The 21,155-nt window shown below is 39.9% G+C and overlaps 2 protein-coding genes across 6 annotated transcripts; both read left to right on the forward strand.

Annotated features, from left to right (window-relative positions):
• The first annotated feature begins 2,405 nt into the window (after positions 1 to 2,405).
• On the forward strand, positions 2,406 to 6,086 carry LOC141474247 (fatty acid-binding protein, liver). The gene is made up of 4 exons (XM_074162065.1): positions 2,406 to 2,538; positions 3,677 to 3,849; positions 4,126 to 4,215; positions 5,249 to 6,086. Exons 1-4 carry the CDS (start codon positions 2,406 to 2,408, stop codon positions 5,297 to 5,299), a joined length of 447 nt encoding a protein of 148 aa, XP_074018166.1. The 3' UTR covers positions 5,300 to 6,086.
• A 3,355-nt stretch (positions 6,087 to 9,441) lies between these two features.
• On the forward strand, positions 9,442 to 20,693 carry SRSF10 (serine and arginine rich splicing factor 10). Of its 5 annotated transcripts, XM_074161867.1 has the most exons (7): positions 9,444 to 9,635; positions 11,774 to 11,878; positions 13,632 to 13,735; positions 15,419 to 15,581; positions 15,879 to 15,932; positions 16,110 to 16,211; positions 19,381 to 20,691. In XM_074161867.1, exons 1-7 carry the CDS (start codon positions 9,571 to 9,573, stop codon positions 19,397 to 19,399), a joined length of 612 nt encoding a protein of 203 aa, XP_074017968.1. In that variant the 5' UTR covers positions 9,444 to 9,570; the 3' UTR covers positions 19,400 to 20,691. The 5 variants fall into 5 exon arrangements, with proteins under 5 accessions (XP_074017970.1, XP_074017968.1, XP_074017966.1 ...); XM_074161869.1 differs by lacking the exon at positions 16,110 to 16,211 and having other exon boundaries at positions 9,442 to 9,635; positions 19,381 to 20,693; XM_074161865.1 differs by lacking the exon at positions 19,381 to 20,691 and having other exon boundaries at positions 16,110 to 18,369.
• Positions 20,694 to 21,155: the final 462 nt, after the last annotated feature.

Here is a 21,155-nt window from a genome sequence, read left to right on the forward strand (position 1 = left end):
TCTGAATGAAGAAAAAAATGTGGCCTCTCAACTGCTCAGAAGCCACAGCTATACTCCCAGCTTCTACCAGTAAGTGTGTCAGTTTACAGTGAGTGACAAAAAAGTGATAGTATTCCTAATACAGCCATCCAGCTAAACATATTTATTCAGCAAAATAGGATCTTACCTTGCTCCACAAACTAATATAAACTGTCCTCACAGCAGCAGTATTTTTCCCAGTTATTTGAGGGACACTGCAGTCCCAGCATAAACATAAAAGAGCACAGCAGTCCTGCAAAGGATTGCCAATCTTTTGACCAAAGGCAGTCACATTGCAGACACTACTTAAATTAAATGTATATAATTTCTATTATTAAAATCAATAATACTAAAAAGAGAGAGCTTTGCTAATTGTCTAGAATCAACCTTACAGTGAACAAAGAAAAGCAGGCCCTTTGATAGCATCATTAACATTAGTCTCCGGTAGAAAAGATCGATCATGTCCTAGAATAACTCCAGTATAAATACGCACCTTTTAGAGTCATGTGTGTTACACCCCACACAGAAATACGGCCTTATTCATTATCACTACCTCATCCTTGCTCCTCGGGTATTATCATATGTAAACGTAATTACAAAATTGGCACTTTGTGTGAATTTTCTTTAAAATTACATACTGAAAATAATAAAAAAAAAAAAAGTTGTGAATGTGTAAGAAAAAGTTCAGCATTGGTTTTCTATTTAAATAGAAGAATTACTGACTGGTATGGAGTAATAGAAGTTAGCTTAGAAAGGTCATCCACCCCTGGGATACAGGGCTTTATTTGAATTAAGCAATGTAATTGCAAGATACATAATCTAATGAGTGTCTTCCAAAATCAACAGTCATGCTTGCATAGACAGCAAGGAATATCACTCAATAGCTATAACTAGTGAGGAATTCTTAGTGCAATTGGTGAGAAGAAAAAATAATACATCCCATTTACTTCTTCCATGTCAGTCTCCAAGTGATGTTCCATGTTATATTATAACTTTAATCTTCTATGCACGCAGGGATTATTAAAAAAAAAACCAAACAAACTGAATTTAATACAGATTTAGGTGCACATTACTGACATCTACTGGATAAAGTCATAGAATCATAGAATGGTTAGAGTTGGAAGGGACCTTAAAGATCATCGAGTTCCAACCCCCCTGCCATGGGCAGGGACACCTCCACTAGAGCAGGTTGCTCAAAGCCCCATCCAGCCTGGCCTTAAACACTTCCAGGGATGGGGCAGCCACAACTTCCCTGGGCAACCTGGGCCAGTGCCTCACCACCCTCACAGGAAAGAATTTCCTCCTAATATCTAATCTAAATCTCCCCTCTTCCAATTTAAAACCATTACCCCTTGTCCTGTCACTACACCTCCTGACAAAGAGTCCCTCTCCGGCTCTCCTGTAGGCTCCCTTCAGATATTGGAAGGCTGCTATGAGGTCTCCCCGGAGCCTTCTCTTCTCCAGGCTGAACAACCCCAGCTCTTTCAGTGTGTCTTCATAGGGGAAGTGCTCCAGCCCTCTGATCATCTTTGTGGCCCTCTGCTGGACCCGTTCCAACAGGTCCATGTCCTTCCTGTGTTGAGGACTCCAAAGATGGACACAGTATTCCAGGTGGGGTCTCACAAGCGCAGAGTAGAGGGGTAGAATCACCTCCCGTGACCTGCTGGCCACGCTTCTTTTGATGCAGCCCAGGATGGGGTTGGCTTTCTGGGCTGCCAGCGTGCACTGCTGGCTCACGTTGAGCTTCTCATCCACCAACACCCCCAAGTCCTTCTCCTCAGGGCTGCTCTCCAGCCATTCTCCACCCAACCTGTATTTGTGCCTGGGATTGCCACGTCCCAGGTGCAGGACCCTGTACTTGGCCTGGTTGAACTTCATGCGGTTTGCACAAGTCATAACTGACTGTCCCACTGCAATGATTTTCCCTCAAGCAATTGAAGGCCCACAACTTTGGAAGAAATAGCTGTGGATTTTATTCCCACCATTTAAGGTCCAAGTGCCCATAGTAGAGAATATTGTGATAATTAGGAAGTTCCTGCTGCAAGACAGGAATTACCTCACATCTACTGTGAATTATGCCATTTTATCTGAAGAATCCTATCCAAAACACAGAAAATGTATTAAACATAGAGGTTGTGAACAAAAAGAAAAGAAATTAATCCATGCAACACTTTAGAACAATTATGAATAATGACCCGAGTTCAGTAACCCGCAGTAAACATAACATCCCAAACCAGCTGGTCAAGGTAAGACTTTCTACAAAGCAGAATGAACTAGAGGTTATGATCATTAAGAACAAATAAATGATTAATAATTGTTACTTCACAGTTAATAATTAGCCAGTCACAATTTGGGCTGGCCTTTCCCCTTCCATAAATAGCATCTGAATGACCACAGAGAGCCCTCGCTTTCCTGCTGACATCACCGCCCTGAACTGCCTTATAACATCCATAATGGCATTCAACGGAACCTGGCAGGTCTATGCCCAAGAGAACTATGAAGCGTTTCTGAAGGCTCTTGGTAAGTGTCTTGTTACTTCTGAAATCATTTGCTCGGATCCCAACACACACTTTGCCCAATATTTCTTATTACTGTATTTCTCTGGGTTTTTTTTTGTTTTTTGTTTGTATGACAAACTACCCCTGCCAGGCAAGTCTGTAATTTGGAAATTAGAAGAAGCTGAAAATTGTAAAAATATATGTAGAAAGGTTATAGATAACTGCCAAATCCTTACCTTAACATCACAGGAGTCCCTCATGAAAGAAGAGGTATATCAGAAATCAACTTGCTTTGATTCACATAACTTTATAAATACATTTAACTAGAAACAAGTTGTCAATGATGTATTCTGGTGTCCAATGTGCTATTGGTAGTGCAGGCTCTCTCTGCAGCACTAGTGATTAACATGTGTGGGAGCTGCTTAGTAATCTGTAAGGAATAGGTTTAGTGGTTATGCCTACATTAATAAAAATCATAGAATCATAGAATAGTTTAGGTTAGAAAAGACCTTTTAGATCATCGAGTCCAACCATAAACCTAACGCTGCCAAGTCCATCACTAAACCATGTCTCTAAATGCCACATCTACACGTCTTTTAAATACCTCCAGGGATGGTGACCCCACCACTTCCCTGAGAAGCCTGTTCCAATTTGGGGGATTTTTAAGAGTATATAAGAGGTAGTCAATAGAATAAAATTCAGTTACAGTTGAAAAGCCTAGTCCGACAGTATGATGCCTGACCCAATCCCTCTACTGCTAAAGATGACACCCTCAAATCACACTGGAGAGGCGCCAATAAGGCAGGCTGAGCCTACTTGCGCCGTTGCAGCCCTGACAAGACAGAGAACCCTCACCTCCAGTCTCCCTGGGAAGAGGTGAGAGAAACAAAATAATGCATGTTTTTTGTCATGGAGAAATGTCATCTCATGGCAAGCTGTTACTGAAAGAAACAATACATATTCTGACAAAAGATTAATGAATATAATATCAAAATCTGTACAGACTAGATGGAATGGAACATTATGCCCATAGAGAAGTGAGGAATCTAAACCATCACTTTCTATTGGTTTGTATCTTTTGCAACTTTATCAAATAAAAGAATTTGCTATTTCATATCAACACACTACTTCATAAAAGTCCTTTTTCGCCTTTTTTACAGCATTGCCAGACGACCTTATCAAACTCGCCAAAGATATTAAGCCTATTGTTGAAATACAACAAAAAGGAAATGACTTTGTTGTGACATCAAAAACACCCAAGCAATCTGTAACTAACTCATTTACGCTTGGAAAAGAAGCTGACATTACTACTATGGATGGCAGAAAGCTAAAGGTAATGTATTTCAGGAATGGTTTCATCTCTTTATTCATCCTTATACTTCAGTTTCTGTGTATGAATGAAACTTCAAGAGCATACATTTCTTTCATTTCAACAAACAGAAAAGTTTCTTCTAAAACTCTTATTAAAATGGTCTGGTGTCCAGTTTAATTAGCAGATGTGATGATGAAACACCGGTAGAATTTATTTCCCATTTATGTAGCCCTCTACTTATTCTAATTGAATTCCAAAATCTAAATTTTTTTATCATTTTTAAATCTGCTTCACCAGTGTACTGTGAACATGGTAAACGGGAAGCTTGTGTGCAAATCAGACAAATTCTCTCACGAGCAAGAAATTAAAGGAAGTGAAATGGTGGAGGTAAGTGTGAGAAAACAATGGCACGTTAAGAAAAATACTGAAGGAAAAAATGTTCTGTGTTGATCAGCTCTTAGTGTAGGCTCAATACTTTAAACAAATCCTGGCCCCAAAATCCTTACAGGTGACTTTTAGTATTTCAAACTTAGTGCAGTTAATGGAAAATACTATTCTTGTCCTTTATTATTCCAGTTTCTTATTTAAACCAATTGCCTTAGATGACTCTCCTTTAAACATTGCTCATATATTTAAGGCATCCTGCTCAACAAATCTTTTTATTAATTACTACCCTGGGGCCAATTCTAGGCACTGAAGTGTGAAGGGCTTTCACTGCTGAGCGTGTTGCAGAAAGACTCCTTATAAATTCCTCTATATTACTATAGCAGTGTTTCCACCCGTAGCTTTATCCACAGCAATGGCTCTGGACAGTAAAGGCTGAGTCAAACCTGAAAATTTACAATTGTAGTTCTGCCCACAACTCTTCAAAGTTCTTTAGTTAGTTTTAAATTGTTTGGTACTGACCAAGAGCTTTTCTCTATAGAGTAAAGCTCATTTGGCTTCTAGAAAGTGTCCACTTGGGTAAATACTGCTGCAAGAGTTACAGCTAACTGCATTAAAGTTACATGGTTTGGATGTGCAATTTCCTAAGATCTTTTTAAATATCTCAAACTACTTTTGTAACAGCAAGTAAGCAAAACACCAGGCAAAAGAACCCATTATTTTTTGGGACAGTGGATTTCTGTTACAGGAAGCATGACTTTCTTGTAATATCTATGATAGTTCTTAAAACAGAGGGATAAAAGGCAGTTGATTAAGGCATTTGTATTCAGATCTTCCATCTTCAGAACTAGTTCTGTAAAAAAATTCTCCTTGGAATGCATGTTATACACATATTTATAAGCACGTACTGTAAATGTATTTTCTTGTGGAATAAGATGGATTTATAATGATTTACGGCAACTTGTAGCCATTTAGCTATAAACAGATTTCCTAAAGTCTAAATGAAATATACATTATGCGTATTTGTCTTCTACAGACTATGACTTTTGGTGGAGTAACACTTGTCAGAAGAAGCAAGAAAGTTTAAAGACAGATCACCTTCTTTGTGACATCTTTACATACCTAGAATAAAGCGCAGTTTCCACAAGGTGTGATCTTTGTTATCTGAAAAAACAGTACAGAAGATAATTATGGTTTTTGCTCTCCTTTCACACACGTATCACCTCCCATTATTTTAAGACTGTGTTTTCCCCAAGTGCACTTAAGATCCCTTCTATACTCAAAGTGACAGAAGTCTGCCTCCCAGACAACCAAACCTGGACATTAACTGGAACACTATGATTTATCGTAAATCCTTGGGAGCAGACAAAAGCTGATATAAGTTCTTCCTGGTTTCTTATATAATCAGAGAACATATTCAGCTTTAGTTCCTTTGTCTAATAAAGTTTGGTCTTCTACTAAAAACCCTTTCTCTGTAACTGAGCCAGCAAAGAACAATTAGACATTTATTTAGCTGATCTGCACCACGTGTCTGTAACAGGAATAGAAACAGTAATATTTCAAAAGCTATGAAGTATTTAACAGTCCTAAACAATTACGAAGTAATAATAGGAATGGCTGCCCTTAAACTGAAGTACACGAGAGTACGATTAAACAAAAATGAGGCACTACAAGAGCAAAGGGAATTAAATGTTCTTCCAATTTGCAACATACTCCCAATATCTGCTTGTCACAGTTCAAGTTTGTGAAGCTCAAGTGCAACTAAACTGTTTATGTTCAGATTACGTGTCTCTACTGAAGCATAAAATGCACAAGACCCATGCCTACAACCATTTCTCTATTCACTGCTGATTAAATCCTACTGTTGTATTCCCAGTCCTATTTCATACTTATTTAAGTCACTGCAGATTTGTTAGAACTGGTCTTGGGTGTAAGACCTCCATGAAGAAAATGTTGCTAGACTCATTATGCCTTTTAAAATCTTCATGGGGATCTTTTATTCCAATTAAGAGTGCTGAGCCTACGTCTTCCTACCCGAGGAGCAGGGCAGTTTGTGAGGGAGGAGGTTGTGTTTTAGTTAATAACACTTGCAACGTGATATAAGCAGTTTGGGAAGTGTATTCTTATTCCGGGATAAGGCTGGTCCTCACGGCGAGTTATACTGGCATATATTCTGCGCTCGTGAGACCCCACGTGGAATACTGTGTCCAGCTTTGGAGTCCTCAACACAGGAAGGACATGGACCTGTTGGAACGGGTCCAGCAGAGGGCCACAAAGATGATCAGAGGGCTGGAGCACCTCCCCTGTGAAGACAGACTGAAAGAGCTGGGGTTGTTCAGCCTGGAGAAGAGAAGGCTCCGGGGAGACCTCATAGCAGCCTTCCAATATCTGGAAGGGAGCCTACAGGAGAGCCGGAGAGGGACTCTTTGTCAGGAAGTGTAGTGACAGGACAAGGAGTAATGGTTTTAAATTGGAAGAGGGGAGATTTAGATTAGATGTTAGGAAGAAATTCTTTCCTGTGAGGGTGGTGAGGCACTGGAACAGGTTGCCCAGGGAAGCTGTGGCTGCCCCATCCCTGGAAGTGTTCAAGGCCAGGCTGGATGGGGCTTTGAGCAACCTGCTCTAGTGGAGGTGTCCCTGCCCATGGCAGGGGGGTTGGAACTCGATGATCTTTAAGGTCCCTTCCAACTCTAACCATTCTATGATTCTATGATTCGATAACGGTGCCAAATATCGTGTTCATTCTGCTTCCCAGGTGGCTCTGCTGCTAAGTAGACTTTTGCAGACTAAATTCAATTCCATGTGAGTTACACATAAATAAGATCAACAGAACAGAAATCAAGACACTGGTAAAACTCCAGGAGAAGGCTGCTTTAAAGCCTCTGTACTGAAAAAAAAAAGCCATATAAGAGTTTCAAACACTTCTGTTTGGGAGTTGCTGGGTAACTGCTGCTAACTACAGAGTGAAACACGACAAAACAGAGCACAGTTTTCCAACAGTAAATTCACTGCAAGTCTTCAATGACCAAATGCTGTATCGGTAAATTGTAGGATACAAAATAAGAGACCCTTCAGGTTTAGAGACCATTCATTACTCTGAACACTACACTTTTAAAACCTGTTACAAAACAATTGCTTCTGATACATTGTGACATAAAATGGGACCGATGTTAAAACAAAATGCATATGAATTTGTTTGCTTTTAGAAGAAACATGAAGGTCTTATTTTGGTTCAATGACTACTTAAATATTCCCGGCTTTGTTGACATAATCTGCCTTGCAAACTCGCTTCTTCCCTATTCAACCCCTTAACAAAGTCCAATCTTAATACATGACAACTGGTATACAAAGGTGGTTTAACTTAAAGACTGTAGCTACTACATACTAAAACCACACTAATCCTATACAGAAGTTAAACTATTGCTAAGCCATTTTAATTTGAAGGCACTAAAAATTCTTAAAAGAATATTTCACCTTACTTCACAATTGCGGTGACTTAGTATTTCCAACAACTGTGCTAATCTTTTCGATCCAAGGGTAATATTCTTCTGCCACAGGGAATCTCAGATTTAGATGAAATACTCAGTGCAGTTCCTTACGTGAAGCAGTCAAAACCTGAAGGATTTTCATCAGACTGAGAACCTTGCCCCACTGCCCAAAGTAATCGATCCTTTCTGGATGACAAACTCTTACAGGTTTGGATGATAGCACTGGATTCACTCTTCCACAAAACCAAGGCATTTTTTTTCCACAAAGGACTTCATGAGAGTATTTATAATCTTATTTGGATCTTGTTCAAAACTCTTCCAGTTTGAGAAGCTCTGAAAGGGTAATCCTGGCACAAAGTATTTCTACCCATCACCATCACTCTTTGGTGATTCCATTGTTTTTCAGAACATCTATGGAAGGAATTTTTTCTGCTTTGGTGTAGCTGCTTTGTGTCACACACTCCCACCATAATTTCAGTCTCTAATGTGCTTTCTTGGCTTGATTTTCATGTTCTTTTGATGACTTGTGTAATCAGATCTGTGTATATATATCGCACAAGGTAACAAACTCAACCTGCTGGTAGCATACTTAGCACAGAATAATGTTAACTGTAAATATTAAATGCAGAAAACATTGCCAGAGACCCTGGACACAGACCACTGAGCATACAACCACAGTAATTTTCTTTTTTTTTTTTTTGGATGAGCAGCATATATAGTTGACATACACCTCCTGTGTCAGTGATCGAACTTGTCATTCAAAACCCGTAGAAATGTCAGGCAATTCCGAGTGTGAGATTGCCGGGATATGAACAGCAGGGTCCACCCACAAGAGTTTTCATTCATATTCAGAAAAAAAAAAAAAAAGCGAAAATACGCTAGTGACAGACATCAGGTCTTTCTCTCCCATCTGCAGTTCACTGAAAATTCCTCACAGCAGCAAAGATGCAGAGACGCTGCTTTATTGAACCCTTCATCGTCTCACCTGTAACTGTTCAGTCACAGATCTGCCATTTATCTGCCTATAAATGTTGGTGACTCACACATTAAGGCGTTAAGAAATAATCTCTCTACCCGCCTACTTTATTGTTCTCATCTCACGAATGGCTTTAGTAAAAAAGGGCCGGTCTTTTGCAAATACCGCTGCTCTACAACTGTCCAATGAAAAGTCCTGGGGCACAACAGCCATCGGTGATGGGGCCACAGCACAGTGATCCCTCAAGCCACAGGAAAAGGCCCTTCATAAAAGTATTTATAATCTTATCTGGATCTTGTTCAAATCTGTTCCATTTCCAGTTGGAAAGGGCGACCCTGGCAGCAAGTATTTCTACCCGTCACCAAACTCCACAAAGACCAACAGGTCGCTGTGCTGGCCGACTGCACAGGAGCGAGCCATGGCGCTGAGAGGCGACCACGGGAGGCCGAAGGGACCCTCTTCCCTCACGGCCGGCGCCCGCCCTCCATCTTGCCCGCGCGAGGAGAGCCGCTCGCGCGCTTCCCCCTCTTTCGGCGGGAAAGGCGCGCGGCCGCGGAGGCGGAGCAGGGCGCATGCGCAGCGGGCGCGGGTGTGGGGGGGACGCGCCCACTCGGGGAGTGCGCGCTCTGCGCCTGCGCGCGTTCCGCGGCGGGTAGAGGGCGCATGCGCAGTGAGCGCAGGTCCGCTTTTGGCGCCGGCAGTTTCTCCCTGTGTTTCCCTCCTCGCGCCGAGCTCTCGCCGGAAGCCCCGCGGGAAGTCTCGCGAGAGGCGGCGGGCGGGCGGCGGTGGCGCTGCGTGCAGCTCCGGAGGGTCGCCTCAGCCGCTCGCCTCCCCGCAGCGCCTGGGCCCGGCCTGCCGCTCGCTGCTTCTCTTCCCCCTCCAGCCGCCGCCGCCATGTCCCGTTACCTGCGACCCCCCAACACCTCGCTCTTCGTGCGGAACGTGGCCGACGACACCCGGTGAGTGGGGGCGGGCGCCAGCGGGGCGCGGGGGCTGCGCAGGCTTTGGCGGGCTCGCTAGGCCGCGCGGGCGGCAGCCGCCGGAGGGGCGCGGGGGCCCTCACGGGGCGAGGGAAGGGGAGGGGGCGAGGCCGGCCTGCTGCCTTCTGCTGCTTTACCTTTCTCCCCGCCTTCCCTTCCCGCGCCCTTCTCCATTTTCCTCTCCCTCCTCGCCATGCTGCTCTCCTTCCCTCCTCTCCACGAGCATCGGTTTCAAAACAAACGTCCAGAAAGAACAAAGGTGGGCCGGAAGAAAGTGAAACTCTCCTACCCGCGGTTGAGTTTGTCCAGCGGGAGATAGAGGCGGGATTTGCAAGCCCGCTTGAGGGATAGCTGCCTGTGCCCCTCAGCGATGCTCAGCAGCCGCTGGAGAGGGGAATGCTCTTTTGAAATACAGCGGTTGTTACTAGAAGGGCGACAACAGCGCCTTTGCTGTGGGTGTCCCCAAAATTCTTGGCGTCGTTAGTTCCGTTAGTATGGTAATTGCTGCCAGCTCGGGTGGAATGCTGCTGCATTAACGGTTATGTATGGTGTCCTCTTATGACACTCACTGTAAAGTGGGGGGGGGGACACGATGCTTTTTCTCCGTAATAATTGTATTGTAGCAAAATCCCGTAAGGATTAAATATGTGCAGCAACTTAGTGAAGCAACTTTTCACAGCGAATTGAAGTAATTGAAAAGTGGTTATTGAACAGGTTCTTATTTAATGCTTGGGTATTTTTAATAAACTACTAGACTTCTCCATTTCTGTTTTGCAGTTTATCGTGTCCCTTTTGTGTTTTGTCAGCTGTGAAACATAGAGCATATTCGTATAGAATACATACGTGAATTAGAGCCCTCTTTTGTTGTTAATTATTGTAGAATTTGTATGAGGGTCCCTGTAAGGTCTAGTAGTATAAAATGCAAGCATGAGTTTTTAAGCTTGCTACCTGGGCAGCTTGCACCAAAGTCGTTCAGGAAATAACAGTACCATTGGTGCGACAGAATGAATTAGAAACCTTGTTGTAGTCAAAAGTGTAACTAGCTTTAAATTAATTTTTTTTTTTTTTCAACGAATTTTTCTTTCCTCTTTCTGGTAGTTTATTTTACTGTCAGAACAATCAGGGAGGACTGTTGCTTCCAAACATTTTAAAATAATGTGGGTCCTTTTGAGGCTATCACCATAAGCTTGTGATTAGACAGTACATTCTTCTTAGAGTTGGTTTCATTATGAGATGTTGATGTTGGTCATCGTAGTTGCCTTCTGTCGTCATTGACTATATGCACTCCAGATTCTTTCCCGACTGATGAGAGAGAGAAATGAATAGTAGTAACTCTTTTATACCACATAAATATGGCATTACATCAGTCTTTCTCATACAGGTTATTGTCCTCAAATGACACAAAAATACATGTAAAGAAGCTGATGTGATTAAGAAACCTCTCTGTTGAGGAGACAGTAGTTGTTCCAAGTATAGTTACAGTTCTGTTCAACAGTTTTTTGTGCTCAGCTCTCTTAAAGCCACCTCCTCGGAAAAGCTATCCTAAGGGCATGAATGGTTGCTCACTCAAGTTTTGTTCTGTTTGATGTGGTTGTAAGTATTGATTATTCTATGGAAATGAGTTTGTGTGACTGGTTTATTCTCGTACTCTTCGTTTGGATCTTACGGTTGATGTCTGCGTGTTGCAAAATCATTGTCAAGAGTTACATGAGGTACTTAAATAACAATAATTCTTAGGTCTGTCTTTTCACTTTCTGCCCACCTCTGCTAGTACATCCTGCATTGAATTGACTAATGCCTCGCTTTTCAGTTTACACTTCTATTGTAGAGAGATGCTGAACACTGGTTTCCAAATGCCAGGGTGTATCTCAAGCATCCTGAGTGTTGAGTGTTTTGGAAAAGCCTCGTGTGTTCCTTAACAATGAACTGCCCAAAGGCTTTTTTCCCCAAAAAATGTTTTGCTACATGCATCCTCTACCAACTGCTTTCAGAAAGATGGGTGGTCATATTATTGTAGATTTTTAAATGTTTTAAATTACTATTATTTTTTATTTGGTGGATGTTTTTGTAACACCTTAAATAGTGAAAAAACATATAAGATATTTGTGATATTCTAGGTCTGAAGACTTGCGCCGTGAATTTGGTCGTTATGGGCCTATAGTTGATGTATACGTTCCACTTGACTTCTACACTCGTCGTCCCAGAGGATTTGCTTATGTTCAATATCCTTTCTTCAGATGGCTGATTAGTGAGGGGTGTTGAAGTTTGAAATTCAAGTTTGTGTAAGAGGTAACAAATCTAAATGAAAAAGCAGTTTACTTTTGTGTTGTATCTAATAAGTGTCTTACTTATATTGTGGTGTTTCATTATTTTTGAAGATTAACTTCTCTCAATTGTTCTTTGCCTTTTTGCAAAACTTAAGTCCAGTAATATAAAAGCTTGCTTATGTCACTGAAATTAATACTATATGATTTAAATGAAAATTTATCACTGACTCAAAATTGTCTAGCACGTTTTTATTATCACTGGTATGTAAGTAAACTTGTGCTTAGCAAACTGTGGCTGGTATTCATTGTTAATTTAACAAATGGAAACTGGAATCACTTGATCAAAATCAGATTGTATAAAAAATGAGGTGAAGTTCTTTCTTTAATATTGTCCCCTAATTTACTGTCCTCTGTTGTTGCCTCAGAATGTAAAGCTGTACAGTAATGGCGACCCCAAAGAGAAAGCATGAAAGAACCTTTAGAGTAGAGTTCAACAATTAAGGCAAGTAGACAAGCCAAAGACCTCTTAAGGATCAGGCTTGAAGAGAAGGGAGAGTTTGGGAAAAGAAAAAATAAAGAAAAGCTGGAAGAAGGACAAGCCATAATGGGAGACAAAGCTTCGCTTTATCTGCAAAAGGGGGAAAAGGTTGTTTTTCAAAGTAAAAGATAAAGCCATCTGTCATTTTTGGCCAAGCATCTCATGACAAGTCCTTCTGACAAGCACTTAAAGAGTTAAAGGTCAAGATGAAGTTGAATGGTGGCCAAGATTAAAGGAGTCATACCTGATGTATCCTACAGAATAACAGCTTTTCTTCTGTTTGTCACGTAAGCAGTAATTTGATGAATGATTCTGGTTTAGTCCATTGACAAAACCTGTAATATTTCTCTTGTGAGTGCTACTGTAACTGTGGTCTTGAGTGAAAGTGCATTCGTTCTTGGTTTATCAAGCTATATACCTACAACACGATAGTTTATTTTCTGCTTAGATGATGCTGCTGATGAACTGAGTTGCTACAAGGAGAAAGGCAATTTGTTCTTTCAGGTCACGTAGCTGGAAGGTGGTGTGTGAATTACAGTAGTGGTCAGTATTGCAGATTAAAATTAGTAATGTCTTTGTTACTGAACATCTGGCCTGACTGAGAGTGGAAGGATTTTAGTGTATGCTTTTATCTCGGGCTGTTGAAGGTCTGCATACGTGTCCATGGCATTACAGAATTTAAACTTAAAGTCAGTTGGTGAAAAAATGGAGAGCTTTATCCCAATCCTAAAATTAATAGACACGTGTTAAATTTACTGTTGGTATGCCTAAAGTAATTTAAGAACAAGGGTTTAATTTTAGTAAAGTCAGTGTAGTGAACTGAATGACCATTAACAAATGTGTTTTGAAACGGATACCGCTTTTTTTTCTTGCATAAGTACAAGTGGGAGAAGAAGAAAGTTAAGAGTATCGCATAGCAACTGCTTGCCGATGGATAAGTTTGCGGTCATATTATGAGACTTTAATTTTATTGTACGAGTTCTCAGATAGATGGTGGTTAAATTTTAAAAAATATATTTATTAGTGTATACTGTAGCATGACCAAAAGAACTTAAAATAAAACCCCAAACCAAAAAAGCCCTGTAAAACTATAAAATAACTTTTTTTTTTTTATTTTAAATGCCAAATCTGTAAACTACTCAAATTCCCAAGTACCTTAACACTCACCACATTTGAAGATGTCCGTGATGCAGAAGATGCTCTCCATAATTTGGATCGAAAGTGGATTTGTGGTCGGCAAATAGAAATCCAGTTTGCACAGGGGGATCGGAAGAGTAAGTGCTTTGCGTTTACTTCATCAGACTGTGATTTTGGCCTTAATGTGTAGTGCCAGGCAATGTTACATGTGTTATTAATTGCTGTGATATGTTCTTACTTGTATATAAACAGTATGTGGCTGTGTTGCTTTTTATTCAGTAACTATTAATGACTCGTTTTAATTAAAAACAGATAACTAAGTGTAACGGTCACTTACCACAATCCGATCCTTGCTGCTGGCAGAAATCTTAAGAGCTTTCTGTGCAGCTCTGTTCAGCTTTCTTTGCAGAAACACACTGTTGAAAGTTTTCTCCCTGTCAAAATGAGTAGCTCAGTTTTAATGCATTGCTATGTTTTATTGTGTTGAAGCGTGTTAGTGATTCTGTGTTGACATTTCCCCCTGCAGTCCAATTTCCAGGATTGAGGTAATGTCTTCATTTTCACTTGGCTTCAAGATAAAAGTGAATTTCGAGGTATCTCAATTCAACGTGACACAGATGTGTTAGGTGCTGAACAGATAATTGTAAAGAGAACTTAGCCCTTTTCCATCTGTAATTCGTATATATATTCTTAACATATACATAAATACTATATAAAAATACAGCATGGTGTTGGTAAACCTAACACGTACTTGTTGATCTAAACCAGGAATGTAATACTCATGTGCAGTTTGGGAATAAAAGCGCTTTAAGGATCTTTCAGTTAAGCTATCAAAGAAACAACCTAACTGTGCAGGTTTCCCTCAAATACACACATTTAACTTATTGAAGTCAATGGAAATTGTATGCTCTGAAGGATAAACTTCTGTCCTGTATATAAACATTAGGATTTCTTCCAAATTTCTGAAGAAAAATTAACTAAATCAACCGTAGTGTTGGAAACAGCAGCACTTAAAACATAAAAGTTGTAGCCATTTAGTACAGATAGTGTTCATCACAGCATGATATGTTTAAAATACTGTGAGTGTGGTCTTTGGGTTTGAATGAGAATGGGATTTAATGCCAAGGAAAGAAAGCGGTGCTGCTTAGAGGAAGTACAACAGAAGACTAATAAGTTCATTCATTCTTAATTGTTTTAATAACTGAGCTACAGAGTGAATGTGCATCATTTTGCTGGCAGGGGGAGTACTTCTAGAATCAGACTTCTCTTTGTGTGGCATCCACTGCTGCTGGTGTATACACTGCCTTTTAATCATTAAAGACGACTGTGGATCAGGTGTAATGCGTGATGCTGTGTTGGCAAGAAAATAGGTGTTTAATTAATTCCCTGTTAGCTTTCACTTTTTGAGTAAATTCAGGAATGTTAGAATGTCTCAGTCATGGGTTTGGCTTGTCACACCAGTTTCCAGGTGGCCTGAAATCACCTTAACCAGTTCTTTGCTCTGGTTCTGTGGAGCATTAGTCCTTTCTTACTGGTTTTGGAGGTAGTTTATTTGTGGTTTGGTTTTGGTTTGGTTTTTTTTTTTCCCCCCTAGATTTATAATGCCCACAAGGCTGCATTAATTTTTGTCCATTGGTTAAAGCGGCAAAAAGCAAATGACATACAGTGATCTCTTATCCGTCCTTTCCATAAACACCGCTGCTAGAATCATGAATTAGGCTTTCTGCTAAATACCAAATATATGGATTAGTAGTGTCACTGAAAGGAAAGCAGGGCGTCTTTTTTAACTTAAAATGTTAAATATTGCTATTTTTTTACAGCACCAAATCAGATGAAAGCCAAGGAAGGGAGAAACCTGTACAGTTCTTCTCGTTACGATGACTATGACAGATATAGGCGATCTAGAAGTCGGAGTTACGAAAGGAGACGATCTAGAAGTCGTTCTTTTGATTACAGCTATAGAAGATCGTATAGTCCCAGAAAGTAAGTGTAGTGTGTGTTTGGCTTCAACTGGACAGCAGTCTGTTGGAGGAGAAACATCACATTGACTAATTAACTGTTAAAATCTTGCATAATCTTTCTCTATACTCACTTTGTAATTACTTGTGGGAGTTATGTATCTTGCATGCTCCATCACATCAGAAATATTGAATGAAATGATTCTGTGCTTCATTGAAGAATAACTAAAAGCAAATGCACAGCTTGAAAAATAATTTATTAAGTGTTTATTACATACATAGGTATTTGTCACCGTTTACTTTTTCTGATGTACCTTTTTAGCAGTAGACCTACTGGAAGACCTCGTCGTAGCAGAAGCCATTCGGACAATGATAGGTAAAGTACTTTTTATACTCTTTAAATTGAAAACTTAGATCACTGTATTCCTTTAACTATAGGTTTATAAAAAAAAAAGTTTCTCCTGAAAAAAACGGTAAACAATTTTTAATGTACTAGATGTCTAAGAATAGTGTTTTTACATTCAAATCTCCTCTCTCCCCTTTATTCTGATAGGTTCAAACACCGCAATCGATCTTTTTCAAGATCTAAGTCCAATTCAAGATCACGATCCAAGTCACAGCCCAAGAAAGAAATGAAGGCTAAATCACGGTCTAGGTCTGCATCTCACACCAAATCTAGAGGCACCTCTAAAACAGATTCTAAAACACACTATAAGTCCAGCTCAAGATATGAAAAGGAGTCGAGAAAAAAAGAACCAGCTAGATCCAAATCACAGTCAAGATCACATTCTAGATCTAGGTCAAAATCCAGATCAAGGTCGTGGACTAGTCCCAAGTCCAGTGGCCACTAACAGTGTATCCATGTTGGTTTTAGGCATGTAAGATTCATTTACACACAGTTCAGTTTACTTAAATTATCAGGAATATGATGTTGCAACAGTGCTAAAAAATATTTTCTTCGTCAGTTTTCCCTGTAGCCGACAATGGTTAAAATTAAAACAGTGTTGAGAAGCCACTGAGAGAGAGAGAGAGAGAGGGAGAGAATGTCCACTTGGTTAAACGTCATGGGCAGCTACCGATTTGGTTGTGGTGTCTCTATGTATATTTTTGTAAAGATTTGCATTTTTAAATGCTTAGATATTGGTGATGACTTGATTGATCGTAACTTGCAACATTGTCCTATTAAAAAAAAAAAGTCATACCCATAGAGAAATTGGTACCAGTTTGTGCTGAACAGTTAAACCAACTGTTTAACTTGTTCTTTAATACTAAACTTCTTGGGATAAAACGGAAAAACTGGACAGCTGTAGTGCAACACTGGCTGCCGGGAGATGCAGGCTAGCGATTTTCCGTTGTTCCAAGGCAGGTTTCCGTGTTCTCCGAGCCCAGTGACACCAGTAGGTTGGTGAATGGAGCTCTATGGAGAGATGGGGTGTTTGGTTTTTTGGGGTTGGTTTTTTTTTTTTGGAGATTTCTCTTGAACCCTGCCATCTGGAGGGATGGTACTAACATTGCACAGACTACAAGGGGAGAGAGTCGGTCTTGGAAAGCTCGTTCGGAGCCTGTGCAGTGTCGGGACATGTCAGGATAGAGGCTTCACTGCTTTTGACCTGGCTGCTAGTACTAAATGTGTGAGGAAAAAAAACACCACACCTTGAAGTGGAAAATTAAATTCCAATTTCAGCAAACGGCAGAGCAACTAAATATTAGGTTGTATGTACATTTTATGCAGTTTTTGTATCTATTCTAAATTTTAGTGAGCAGTTAACCATAAAATTACTTAGTTTTCCTGCTGTTAGATACCAGTAGATTGTTTCGAGTCGTGTGTGTACAGTATATAAGAACTAAACTTTTATGCCAATGACTCCTGTGGTTAGTTGGTGTCTTCATAGGTATAAAACTGTAGCCATCTCTCTTCCTGAGTAACAAAGACTTGCTTTTACACATCAAAAAAAAGTATTTGGTCAAGCAAGTCTGAATCACTTCTTCCTCAGAACGGATAGTGGTTTGGTTACAAGATTTCGTTTTACTTAAGAACAAATGTTTGAAGTTGGATATGAACAAGAGCTGCATCTCTAGCTATTTAGTTTATCACTAATACAGTATATTTAGTAAATTGAATGTGAAAAATAACAAAACCAGTGTGTAATCTTACCAGTATTTCTCTAGAAGGCAAGATACTTTGTTATGAAAATGGCTTTTGGCGTTGGTTTTTTTTTTTCTATTTACCTTCAAAAGCCAGCATCAAACACCTGGTGTTCCTTGCTGTCTTATGTAGTAGCGTATAAAGACATCGATTTCACAAAATTCCTTTTTAGAGAAATATTTTAGGGTTTTTGGTTTTAGTGTTTCCAGCAGGGCCTTTGAAGAAACGCAGACAGCTTTTAAATATTGGCGGTGGAACGTGCTTAGGGGGTTGATTCTAGAATCTTTGTACATTTGATAGTATTTCTAACTTTTTTTCTTTACTGTTTGCAGTTAATGTTCATGTTCTGCTATGCAATCATTTATATGCACGTTCCTTTAATTTTGTAGACTTTCCTGGATGTATAGTTTAAAAAACAGCAAAAAGTCTATTTAAAACTGTAGCAGTAGCGTGCAGCTCTTAGCAGAGGAAAGTTGTGGGATTAAACTTTGTATTTCCTTTCTTATAGAGGCTTCTAAAAAGGTATTTTTATATGTTCTTTTTAACAAATATTGTGTACTACCTTAAAAACATCAATGTTTTGATCAAAATAACTAAAGACCCAGCTTATTTTCTGCTTGCTGTAAATTTAGCAAACATGCTGTAATAAAAAAATGAAGGAAATACTGATCCACTGGAATTATTGTAGCTTTAGAATTTGACTCCAGAGCATGGTTAGGAGTAGAGCTATGCATCCCTTACGGAGTAAAATCCTTACTATGGTATTTCAGTAAAGTCAGGAATTTATCATTTAATGTCTGAATAAGTATCATTTCACATTTTTAAAGGGGTACTAGACAAAATAAGATTGATAAGCATATGTTGTAGTCTAATATATTGACATTTCTTTTCCGTTAACATTCATTATTGCTGGATGAACTACCCTGTGGTTATAATTCGGGTATCATTAGCCAGGTTATAAACTCCTTAAAATCAGGAATTGAAGATTCCTAGAGAACCAAATTTCTAGTATCACCTTCTCAAATTATATTTGCTGTATCACGAGTCGCACCAGTGATGGCTCTCTAGGGGGTGGCAAAAACTCTGCTGGTGATGTTTAGAACCCAAGCTGCCTCCTGGCACTCCTGGTATTTACAACTGGTTGTTCTTAATGCCACTGAACAAAAACAACTCTGAAAAGCACTTAATTGCTTTGAGAAACCCCCTCTTACACTTCGTAAGCTGAGCTGTGATTATCTTGTAGCATAAAAGTGGTGTGTAAGAGCGGAAAAGCCCACCCTTTTTCAGCTTTCTTAAAAGAATATAGTCTTCAAGACTGAAATCCCACCTGAAAGCGGTCCAGCCGACTGTGGCGTGGGAAGGTGCGGGTCTGGGGTTTTGTCGGCAGCCTCCGAGGCCTCGCTGTAATTAACGTTCTCGTTAGTCCAGCCAGAATTGGAGCTGGATGGGTGGGGAGGAGGGAGGAGAAGGTCTTTGTGTCCAGGCTGAGGTTCTAATTTGAGACTGCGGAGTAAGAGTTAACGATACCTTAACTATTTTGTCAGCATGTCCTTATATTGTGTGCCTCAACATTTATGTATAGCACAGTTTAAAATTCTTTTTTTGTTTTGAAAATCCAATTCATTGCAAGTATAATGTAGTATCTGACAGTTCTGATGGTTCTTTCTTTCTCTCCCAGAGGTAGGACTAAACTTTGACTTGACTTGTGTATATGAACAAGCCAGAAAAGCCGAACACAAACCCACGATGTTTCAAGAGTGCATGAATAAAGATGTTGTCCTAGTTCTTGCTCCCATGGAAAAATTGTGAAGAAGCTGTTCTGTGGGCCTTTCAGTTGGGGACGAGTTAGCAGGATGTGGCCAAAAGGGCAGGGAATGTTTACGCATTCACGCAAGTCAAGCCACAGCCCATCTAGATAAAAACATCTCCCTCCCTCGAGGCAGGAAATCCTAATCCTGCCCTAAAAAAAAAAAAAAAAAAAAAAAAAACCACAACCAACCAAGAAATAAAAAATAAAAAGCAGTAGTAGCCTGTTTTGTGCGAGCTCCCTGCAGGTTATGCACAGCTGGAATGCAAGAACATACACAGGCTACAAAAGATCATGTCTAGGCATCTTTCTTTTGGAGTCTCAAGAACGGTGGGAATTCTGTTTTTTTTTTTTTCTTCTCTGTGGTAAACTATAGATATTTTTTTTTGTCATTCCTGCAAAATTTGTAGAATTGAAGTAGTGTGTAAAAGCAGAAAAAAAAAAAAATTCTGCTGAAAAGTAATGGCCATGCTCCAAAATATCTGCAGCGTTAATTATCCGTTTATCTCAGCAGTAACAGAAGGCTCTATTGGAACTTCTTTTTCACCAAAAGTCTGTGCACCCAACCGATAATTATAAATCTTTAAAATTTAGTGGTCAAGTAGCTGGGTGTTTAAATTAGGGCCTCTAATAGACTGGTCTCTGGAAGCTAAATGTTATCCTTTCTATGTCTTTTAAAGATGTTTAAATGTACAGTATAATGGCTTTATTCAAAGTGGAAATTTTCAATTTAAATGTTATTTTGAGCTCTCTTCTTGGAAAGAGCTTTTTTTTTTTTCTTACTGTTTAGTCTGGGGTAACAGCTTGAAAAATATGTTCAGAGAAGGGCAATTGGATCAACATCTTGATCTTTGACAGGGATGTTGCAGATGATTAACATTTGGAAGTACGAAGGGATAAATTTACACATTTTTAGGACATAATCGCCCATTAATAATTGCTGGTTTTCTCCATTTATCTTGTAACTTGCTTAAAAAGTCTGTAGTCCATTTGCTATAATATTTGTCTAAAGATGCTCTTACTGATGAGACTATTCTAGGAAGGGAAGACTCTGTACCCTGTAGTGTGTTTGATCAAAAGATGCTGATGTTTTATTCATACACATCCTTTCTTCCTGAGTTTTGTGTTCCATCTGTGCAAATAACCCTGTGAATTGGGAATAAAATGTACAAGTTTTGACTATAACTCGAGAGCACCTTCTGAGTTAATTACTGCAGCCGTAGCCTGGTGGAGATTTGGTCCCGGAGATGCCCCAGGAGGGTCCCGCCAGCCCCTTCCAGCCCCGCTGTTGTCCTGGTGAGTGTGAATTTTCCAGCCCTGCGTTCACAAATCCCCAACCGGGCTGAGGAAAAAGGGCTGGAGTTGAAGAAACTCCTTATCTGACACTCGACTTGTGCTGGGGTTCCCAGGTTCCTGTTTCTTGCCAGATAAAGATAATAGTAAAGAGTTTCTTGCGAAAGGAAAGAAGGTTATGGATAAGTTAAGGATACGAAAAGCGGTATTTAAATACATTAATCAGTGTTTTGAACGTCAAGAGATTTATATAGAACTCTTTAAGCTGCCAAAAAAAAAAAAATCCCGCTTTTCCGTTACCATCTTGAAATAAATAGATGCTTTTAGGGGGTGAAAATAGTTTATTTAAAATT

Source organism: Numenius arquata, chromosome 21 (assembly GCF_964106895.1).
Source record: "Numenius arquata chromosome 21, bNumArq3.hap1.1, whole genome shotgun sequence".
In the NCBI taxonomy this organism is placed as follows: domain Eukaryota; kingdom Metazoa; phylum Chordata; class Aves; order Charadriiformes; family Scolopacidae; genus Numenius; species Numenius arquata.